Genomic DNA, 10,971 nt, shown 5'->3' with positions numbered 1-10,971 from the left:
CCTTGGAAATCAAAAAAGCCTCTTTGAATTGGTCTGGTAATGTCAAGCTACCAGTCTACACATCAAGCTTGTGTGTAAAGAAATGATTATGGAGAATAAAACAGCAGCACTGATATTTGAGACCATTTTCATCTTTATTGGACACAGAGTTGACAAGAACACCACATTTTAACACAACACATGTTTATACGATACAGCAGATTCAACCTGCTCTGTGTTACATCAAGGGAAGCTTATGTACATGCACTACATCACACACACTCTTTCATATCTAGGCTGAGTTTACTGTGTAAACAATAAATACTTCATCAAATCAAGAAAAACTGCTCATTGCATTTAGCGTGAAAATCATAAATGAATGCTTGCTGTTGAAAACTAAGTAATCAAACACCGTTTTAAAAACACAATCAATCTGGTCATTGCACATCAGACATGTTGACAACTGAGGTAAGAAAATCCTTGTTTATTCACAGTCTGAGAGACAGACTGGGGAAACAGGAGGAGGAAGATTAAGAAAAAGAAAAAATGTTCCTTCTGTATTTGTCATTATCATGTTCAAGTCAGTCATAAACAACCTAACAGTGCCGTAAAGATCAGACTGCACTTCACCATATGCTGTTGCATTTTAAGAAAAACCAGAAGGTTCTTTTAGGCAATTCTGTTCACTATCTTCACCAAAGAACCTTATTTTTCTGGGTGGATGACCTGCTCTTCCCTCACTTGTTACTTACTCTTCAGCTCTTCCTCCACCTTCTTCATTTTTCTCACCTTTTCTCCCCCATGAGGCTGCCAAAAACATATTTTCTCAAACTGTAAAGAGGGGTGGAGAAAACGAAAGATTAAGATAGCAAACCTGTCTGGACTTGTTGGACTTGACGTGTGTGTGTGCGTGCGTGTATGCGTGTGTGTGTGCGTGTGTTCAGAAACGTCTGATGAGCTGCAAGATATTTTTTTGAAGAGAGGAAGAACTTGTGAAAAGCTTTGACACACTCGGGTTTACAGGTGTGTAACAGTGTTAGAAGCTTTCTGACAGCACTAATGAAACTGACAGCAGATGGAGGAGAGGAGGAGGGAAGCAGGACAGAGAAGGAAGGGTGTAAAATATAGAATTAAAGCGTCCAAGTGTCCAATTTACATGCGTCTAATTCTTCAAACATATTCCAACTGCTTCCAGGAGTCACGAAAATCAAAGTAAATACATCAAAACTCAGGATGATTCCGACAGAACATTGTCTCTATAAATATCATATCCATATATCTATATATCTATCTATATATAAATATATATATGTTTATTTTTCTTCCTCAATAAAACTCTCTAAATAAAACAGTGACTACATTTTAAAACAAGAGAGTCACAACAAGGTATAATGTGCAAAAGTGTGCTGCCAAACGTAAAAAGTTTAAATGATGTGGTCAGAAGTGTGCACCTGTAGCCACACCTGACAGTGATGTCAGCACTAACACACTAAGGATCACGCTTCTACATCACATCAGAAGCACGCTGAACAGATAAACCACTGCGGGAAGAAAAGAAGGTTTTAAGCTGCTGTGAAGGAGCTCTTAAAACAGATTAGACTGTGTCCCTCTACGAAGCATGGGATGATTAGTTCAAGGCTAACAAGCTAATTCATGCTGTGCACAGTAGCCACTGGTGCCGATAAGGAATGTTTGCTACATTTAAGAGAACAGATTCAGTTTACTACAAGAGCAGAAAAACAAATATGGACTATGATGTCCCATTAATAACCGATCTCTCAATAAAAGGACAGTCATGATCTCCGTCACAGCCAAAGATGTAAATGTTACACTGCAATGTTTGAGATATTCTCCTGCTTCTCTATTTCTTCCACTAGTCACATGTTATAGGAACACTTTCCCATGGCATGGTCCTCTTTCCTCTGATCCTAAACAAGCTGGGCCAGCTGATCTTGTTAAAACAATGGAAAACGCAAAATGTCCCTTCTCATTTTCCAAGTTTTAAAAATACACGTCAAATGTCAAAACATATAAAATCTTAAGTCGACTTAATAAGGAAATTCACTCGTTGAGGAACAAGTCAGCGCCAGGCAGGCAGTCACATTAGCCACAACAGATACACCAAACAGGGCAGATGCTCACTGTACAAGATTATCAGACTACATTACACAGCAGTTCAATGGGTGTTATATATATTGTATATGTACATTTATATCTAGAGATTTCTTCCCAAAAGTCAGATGGGAGCAGGATGAATGAAAAAGAAAAGTCAGTGAAATGCAAAAGCGTAGTCAATTACAAACACACGATCTTCCTCAAGATACAAGTGAGGGGTTAAAACGAGGCAAGAAAGGAGGAAGCTGCTGTTTTCCTTCAGAGATAAAAACCTCCAGGAGAGTTTGAGGCCCCTAGAACACTCCAAGAGGCTGAACACAGCTGATACTGTGCTCAATGCAAAGTGAAAGCAAGGAGAGGAAGGCATTTTCAGACAAAGGATCAACATATATGGATAATTATTAAAACATCTACTGGACCAGCGGACCACTGGCTCAAATAGGACCAGGAACTAGAAATGAAGGATCTGCACCCCAGTCATCCTCTAAACATGTGAGTTTTTGTCCTTTTCTTACTACCTGCAGAGAGCGATGCTGCACCTCCAGGGTCTAAAGGTTGACTGTGATCATGCTTTTAGGATGAGCAGGAGGAAGTGAGAATATGTGTTTGCGGAAAATACACTTGGGTGTAAACACATACACACACATTTCTGCGTGAAGCTCAGAGAGGTTGGGTAAGCGTCCAAGGTGTCAAAAAAATAAAAGCGAACACCAAAGTCCTCACACAAGTTTGAAATGTGAAAAGTGTGTACTTGTCTTACAGAGGTCAGACAGTAAGAGAGCCTTCAAGAGGGAAGTGGACTATTTCCATTTCACCTAATCCTGAATAAGATGGGCCAGTTGATGTTGGTAAAACAAAAGGAAAACACAAAAAAAGCCACTTCTCATTTTCCAAGTTTAAAAAAAAATTGTCTAAACAAGTCAGATATACAATTTTGACAATCTACTGGAAATAATTCATTCCAGCAAAAAAAACTTAAGGAAATTAATCTGAGGTTGTTTCGCTTTTCCACTCAAACTTCCACTAAACAAATTTTAACAAAAAGAGCAGACAATGGATTCATTTTGAGTCCCAGTGTTAAGTCTGCAAAGTGAATGCACAAATACCTGCGATAAGTTGCAAACAAGTAATGATAAGATGCTCTTAATTAGCACTGGAATGAACTAAAAACTAGGTGAGAAGCTAATTGGCGGCGAGTCAAAGGTTGACTTTAAATAAGCTGCAACAGTTGGGACCCAAAAACAGCTGCAGCAAGGTGAGGACAGAGGAGCTTCTGTGATATCCAGCAAGAACAAGTAGCAAATAAATAGGAATGACAACAAGGTGTAAGCAACTAAAAAATACATCAATGCAAGTCATAATGTAAACCAGCCTTCTATCACGGCTCTTAAATATATTACAGAGTGAGTTTCCTCATGATGTGCCCAATGGGAGATAAAACAAAAAAATGTATCCGCTCCAAACCTGAACTTGCTCTGGTTTTAATTTCTGGCCAAGCTGCAGTTCGATGCCTTCATATTTATCACATGAAATTTCTTTTCTTGAGACAAACCCTTAAATGAAAAGGGAAAATCACCTTTATTATCAGCTGTTGGACTCGGCAGCTCAGGATACACGTTTGAAGCTAAAACTAAAGTGACCACGAAGTAAATCTGTGCTGCAGCATTTCACACTGCTTTGGGGCAAAAAACACTAAAACACGTCCAAGTCTGTCAGATGCATCATCAGGAGCTCAGATGGACATACACATCTGGTTTAGACCATGAAGCGGTGCTCCTTGCCGTCGTGGGCCATGAGGATGACGTTGCGGTTGGAGGTCCAGATGAGGCGGGCGAGCTTCAGGTGGTTCTGGGAGCCCGGGGACGCCGGCTGCACCGGAGGAACCTGGTAGGTCTTAATGCAGCGGAGCTGAGGGGCCGAGTTCAACATCCCAATGCTGCCCAGCAGACTGGTGTTCATCTGAGGACGAGAAACACATGAAGCAGCTGATAACACTTCTATACCTCCATCAACACTTCCTCGGCATAATCAATTCAATTCAATTCAATTCAATTTTATTTGTATAGCCCAATATCACAACAGAGTGTCTCATAGTGCTTTACAAAGTTCACTGAAATAAACAAGTGTAAGCGAACAAACAATCTAATCTAATCTAATCACTTTATCAGAATCAGAAATACTGCCAAGGTCCATCAGCAATTACCAGAATCTAAAGTGATGTTTTCACACTGGACAAACTTTAATCTGCAGTTTAAATCAGATAACTTTCCGAATTTGGACCAGTTCTGGATTAATTCAGTAACTATAGTTTTCAACCTTGCGTAACCGTTGGACACACGATTGAATTATTTTATCTTGTAATAGTAACAAATAATTATAGATAGATCAGAGGAATCAGAGCTGATAGTACTTTTAGTGCTTAGCTTATGTTCTGTAAAAAAATGTACAATGTCAAAGCTTGTAGTGAAAATTTAGTTTCTGAACGGGGAGGACCCTCATGACCAGTTCCTGTTAGTGATGGAACTGCTGAACCCTCAGAGGAACCCCTGAGCTTTAACTGTGAGGTTTCTGTTGCTCTGTCTGTCTGTCTGTGTGTGTGTGTGTGTGTGTGTGTGTGTGTGTGTGTGTGTGTGTGTGTGTGTGTAGAAACTCTTTTGTTTCCTGAGACGACACCACCCCTCTCTCTTACACACATACACACACCGACAGAGCGTCTGCCAGCTCATTACCACAGCAGCCGTCTTGTCGGCGTGCTAGCAGCGGTTTATTCTTACTGTAATGCCATTAGAGTGTGTGCATTTGTGTGTGTGTGTGTGTGTCTGTGTGTGGGCAGACAGTCATGTCAGAGGTCATAAAGACCTTTCATTCAAACTAACAGTTCTGGGAAGAAGATGAGACGTGTGTGTGTGTGTGTGTGTGTGTGTATCATTTACCTGTGTGATTGGTCACATGACTTGGTATTAATGTTTATTAAATGTTATTCATGTTTCTTTTGTGCATTGGACGTTTTTCTTTGCAATTTCTTTATTGAGTTATATTGTGTAAAGCACAAGATGCACCAAAATAAATAAAAAGATAAGATAATAAAAAACTATAAAGAGCAAATTATTAAAATGAGTTGAAATAACACAAAATAAAGACCAAAAGACAACAAAATCAATATGCCATTTAAATAGTAATGCCAACATGTGTTGGCACACCATGTTGTGAACACACCTACAATTAATGAAGAGACCCTCTTTGTGCCCAACTTTGCGGATTATGTGCGGTTTAAATAGCAAAAGTGGAAGCTCTAAATGCACTTTACACTACAGATCAAACAGTAGAAATGTATTGGTGCTGGTGTGTATGTGTACTACACAGCAACTAAATACACACTATATACAACACACACACACACACACACACAGACACACACACACAACTAAAGTTACTCGTGCTTTCAAGTTTGAAATATTGTATTTGGTTCAGCTGTAACAAATAAACTAATATGAACTCTAAATCTTTAAATAAAAAGATTCTGTGAAACAAAAGATGCAACAACAACAGATAACAGTCAGCAGGTTTCAGAGAAAAACTGTGGATGCATCTTTTCAACACCAAAGTCCCAGAGCTGGCTTCAAGGTCGTATCGACTAAAGCAGAAAAAACATCCTCTGTGGTTGAACTTCAGATTTAAAACTAAATCTTTTAAGGCCTTTAAGATTTCAAAGGAATCATGTCTTGACATAAGAGTGTGATAAACAAATGTAGACCTGCATTTGTGTATGCCAGTGTGTGTGTGTGTGTGTGTGTGTGTGATTTACCTGCCAGAAGGAGATGTGGCTGTCAGCGTTGGAGTATGTTGCTAGGTAACGACCATCAGGAGCAAATGACACTGCTGTGATCGGACCCTTATGGCCATGGATGTTCTAGAGAGAGGGAGAGGGAGACAGTGAGTCATTTGGTGAGGAGGTTTCTTGAAGGTGTGTCTGTGATAAAAATCAGGTCAAATATAGTGAAGAAGAAAAAACTCCCACAGAGAAAAGAAATGTGACACCAACATGTGAATTAAGTCAGTTCATGAAAAAATAATGAATAATAAGAAAAGTTTTATTGTAAATAGGATGGATACAATGCAACAACTTTAGAAGACAACTTCTTGATTTCTAAATCCGGTCCCTATTATTATAAACTTTGAAATGACTGGTACGTACAAAACATTTTGGAATGGGTCCAGGAGATTACAGTAACCTGCCATGTGTGATGTTATACCAAGGACTTGCTGGTATTGCTTTTGTTTTTACTACGCTGAATAATAAGAAATATCTTCTGCTGACTTCATGAAAAACATTCGGTATAATCAATGAGAGATTTCACGTTTGGTCTTGTTACGTTATGGAAGTGGAATTTAGTAAAGTAAGCCATCTAATAAAGTAAGAAACGATGAGACTTCTGTCTGCAGCTGGAGGTAAATACATGTTTGTCTGGATGCTGATGGATTTCAGTGCTGTATTGGAATTTGACAGAAGAAATTCCATTAAACTGCAATGAGTCTTTTCAGTCTTGCTCCCACTAGGTAACCTCTGGCAGCACATACTGTGGCACTGCACCACACCACCATCAAACTAACACTCCAAGCCACTTGAACTATTCCTGTGTTTTTCATTTTGCTGAATGCAAACTGATTTCCTCTGGTTTCCTTTATATTCCCTTCCTTCCTGTCTGGAATATATCTCTGAATGTTAGAATCTAACAAGGTTCCCATGTCTTGCTCTGGTGGCTTGTTATTGACAGGTGTTTAAATGAGGACTTTGTATGGCCCAAGCCTGTATCACAATTTCATCAATTTATGAAGTGTAAAGCAGTGTTATTGAAGCTCTTAAGACCCTTTTCAAGATGAGAAAGAGGCTGCCACAAATAGCCACTCCACCGCAACAAACGCTTTTATTAACAAAAATCAAAACAACCCATAACTGTATCTCAGGCCACTCTACATCGCTCATCATTCTCGGAAGTTAAAACGAGAGCAAAACTTGAGTTCTCCACAAGATTCCCTTTGTTGATGAATCCATACTGCAGCAGTAGCAGCAGCAGCAGCAGCTCGAGCCCAGACTTCAATAAATTCTGTGATAAAGATGAGATGAAGAACAAATTTTGGCCCTTGTTGAAATTTCATTGAGGCGTCTCAGAAAAACTCGTTTTGTTGCCCAGATTTTCCTTGACAGTAAGTGTTTGCTTTGGATGGGATAATTCCATCAGATGAGGGCCAACTTCTGGTCCAACAGATGCTGCCATCGCCTCCAGAACTCAAGGGACAAAATAAAGCGACGCTGCACAGTGTGTAACGCAATAAACTGTCCCACCAGATGCAGGGCGTGTAACACAATAAACGCCCTCCTAGAAATCCCCAACCCGCCTCTGCCTGCAACTGGGAGTACAAACTCTCACCTCCAGATGAGATTAAGACGTGTCGCCTCAGCCACCCAGACCATGAAATAATAACCCGTCTGTGGCAATTAAAGCAGAAAAAAAAAATAATGCAATGAAATGAAAGTCTCATCTTTTTAATTCCTTCTCTCCCTCCTCCTTTTAGGGGAAATCCCATTAGATTCCAGCAGTGTCGGCTGAGAAAAAAGCTGAATTATTTTGATTTCTTTCCAGCCTTCATCCCTGTATACCTGTCTTTCTTTCCTCCCTCTCTCATCTCTTTATCATCCCGGTTTTTGACCCTCTTACATGTTTCACCTCTGTCACTCTTTCCTCTCCCAAATCAAATTTCTCATCACTGCTGTCGTTGAAGGCAAAATAACCAAAAGGCCAACAGACTGTGCACAGTCTGTCTCCAAACATTCATCAGCTCAAACCAAAGAATATTTAAAACTATGAGAATTCAACATGACACCAGTGTCTAATTTTAAGATCTAGATAACTCAACTTCAAGTGCTCTCTTCAAATCTAAATTCATAACATTCATCTGGCAGATGTTGATTGCAATTGATCAATTTGGGGTTTCATTGCTGGGTATCAACTAACCTGAACTACCACCTGAGCTGCACTGGAAGTGGCACTTACACGTTAGCAGTGTATTCTTCCTTGCTGAATTATTTTTGGTGGCTTGTTCAACAAGTTGAGGATTAGATTGCTCTGTGGCCAATCAGAACTCCTATTTTTCTCATTTTTAGGTGGCACCCTGCTTACGCACAAATGAACTGCGAGGTGGAATATGATAGGCAGTCGTTTTTAAAGGATTTATTCCATTGAATTTAGAAATGCAATTATTAATTCATAATTTAAAGACGATGAGGAAATACAATTATCGATTAGAAACATAAAGAGTTTATTAATGAATCATTAAACGCTAATTTAATTAGATTAATTTGTTATAGCTTTCTTAAATGTACGAACGACTATAAAAATAAAAAAAATGTACAAAAGTATTCTGGTGGCACATTCCAGGCTGTGGACTGTGCCACAACTCCACTCAGTTTGAAATAAGACCAATTTTACACCTGACAGAAACATGAATTACTGCATTTGACTGGATGTTTCTCTCTCTCTAAACATGTGTTTTCAGAGGAAAAAAAGCAAGACAGAGGATGCAGAGTAGTGCTGTTTAATGTTCATCAAATATTGATGTTTTCATATATTTTGATCAGTGCCTGTGTGTCTGTGAGTCACGGTGGACTGCCTACCGAATCAATCAGCCTATCAGGGAGCAGTGAAGCACACTGAAACCATTTACAGCACTCTGTACTTCAATACACCTGACGCCTGGGGACTCCACTGTACGTGTGTGAGCATGTGTGTGTGTGTGTGTGTGTGTTATAAAAGGCATCATCTCATTTCCATCCACTATGACAAAGACTTAAACCCCACCTCCTCTTCGAATGAGAATTATGTTAACCAATAGAAAGATGTTCCTGCCTCCACCATAAGGGAGTGTTATAATAAAAATTTGGTGTAAAACCTACAAACCAGACTTTACATATTCAAGCACTTCCTATGAATGTGTTTGTACACTGAGCTGCATTAAGAGGCTTCGGTCACAAGGGCAGAGGCTGGATTAGATCCTGGCAGCGTGCACTGAAGTCTGGGGCTGACAAACTGACAAACAAAGGTGCAGTAAGTGTACAGACGCTTCATTCCAGAACTTGTGTGTGTGTGTGTGTGTGTGTGTGTGTGTGTGCGTGCGTGTGTGTGTGTGTCCTCATGCTAAATAGGTTTTGCCCAATTAAGTCAGTAAGACAGTCACTTCACTTAAATAAAGCTGAAGCAGCACATGAGCTGTTCCTGTCTCATAAAGAAGATGATGAAGAAAGAAAGGGGGAAGGCGTGACCTAGGTTATTACAACCTTAAACAAATAAAAAGGTTAAACAATGTGATACAATGTTAAATATAATCTAAGCAAATGAATTAGCATTAGTTGTTAAGTTAATTATGATTAAAGGCAGGGTCTGCTACTCATTCTAAAAGAACCTTTTCTTCTATTGGTTCGAAATTCTCATAAAAGCCTAACAACAATCAATAAATGCTCACAGTCACTGAGCTGAAGAATGAGACAGAGCCACAGCTAACCATGACAGACTGTCGTTTAGCGAGCTAACAGTGAGCAGCTGCTATGAGCTAAAGGTAGCCATACGTTTGTCACGGCTGTTTTGCTTGTGCTTATATGATCGTGCCATTTAACAGAGTTGTTCATTTGTTAGACTGAAACACTAAGAGAGGCTGTCAGTAAACTCTTGTGTACAGAATGAACGAGGGACCCGGCAGAGGTGTCTGCTCATCACTGTCATGGACTCCAGCAGTAATGTTGGGGAAAAAAGAAACTTAAGTTCATGTACATAAGAAAGTTCATATATTTAATTTACAACTCACTCTTGATACCTCCTGCTTATATCTAACATAGCAGCTGCACACTGTAGAACTCTACAGCATATTCAAGCATACTCAAGTGAATTTAGGTCTGACTGTCACATGAAGAAGGAGATGTAGAAATTGCCTTACTTTTTGGCCAAATCAAAGTGAAATGAATTGTATCATCTGTGATAATTACCATTAGACTTTTCTAATCGGTGCAGCTGCAATACGAACAGTGTAAAATGGACTTCGCAGCCAAGCATAAAACTATAATCCACAGTGGTCTTTAGTTGCTGAGCCTTCAAGTGTCTAGATGATATGCTATGTAACATTTGTTAGTGTGTGTGTAAATATTGCAGATTTTTTGCATCACATTTGGGTACATTACTAATCTGTGGCTCAACAAGTTTGCTTGTTTCACATACTGTATACAGCACAAAGGTCTTACCTTAGCTAAAACCTTCAGATTTTAAATACAAATCATCAGAAGTTTACACCACTGTTCTAACAATGCCAAGAGGGCATGTAAAGGGTCCCCTGCATAGCTGTGTGTGTAACCACCATAGCCGACATGCACCTTCTCAAAAATGTAACTTCATTGGCCGTTTATGTATCCTCCAAGTTAGTGATGCTGTAGTTGCCTCAGACTCTTACTAACACACAACCAGCAAAGCCATCTGTGTTGTGGCGGTGAGCTGCAGTTAACCTCTTGCATCAAGTATATATCCATCTTCAACATATGTGATTCTTCAGCTTATGGTTAGCTACACTGGTTGGGTTCGACTGGGATGTACAATGGGAAGTGCCAAATCTGAGGCAGAGCTCCACCTTTAGCTACAGAGCCTTTTCTCTGGTTCCCGTGGTTAAAGAAAGAAACAGACGCAAAACAGAGGGGAAGATCAGTCAGATTGTTTCTTTGTGTTCAATTAGTAGACTCAGTAGAGTCTGTTAAAGAAGCAGAGCCAGCAGCTGGACACACACACGCACACACACACACACACACACAGAATGATGCAGCTGACAAAGGGCTGTTCACGG

At 39.7% G+C, this 10,971-nt stretch overlaps 1 protein-coding gene across 1 annotated transcript in view; it reads right to left on the bottom strand.

Annotated features, from left to right (window-relative positions):
* Positions 1-1,143: 1,143 nt before the first annotated feature.
* LOC139218478 (WD repeat-containing protein 7) overlaps positions 1,144-10,971 on the bottom strand; it is a 95,531-nt gene continuing 85,703 nt past the window's right edge. Inside the window, exons 29-30 of the mRNA XM_070850049.1 lie at positions 5,900-6,004; positions 1,144-4,053 (exon numbers count right to left, since the gene is read on the bottom strand). Of these exons, the coding sequence (XP_070706150.1) occupies positions 3,850-4,053; positions 5,900-6,004 (309 nt within the window). The 3' untranslated portion in view covers positions 1,144-3,849. The remainder of the gene's footprint in view (positions 4,054-5,899; positions 6,005-10,971) is intronic.

This window comes from Pempheris klunzingeri, chromosome 19 (genome assembly GCF_042242105.1).
Source record: "Pempheris klunzingeri isolate RE-2024b chromosome 19, fPemKlu1.hap1, whole genome shotgun sequence".
Taxonomy (NCBI): Eukaryota; Metazoa; Chordata; class Actinopteri; order Acropomatiformes; family Pempheridae; genus Pempheris; species Pempheris klunzingeri.
This window is presented reverse-complemented; position numbering and strand designations above follow the sequence as displayed.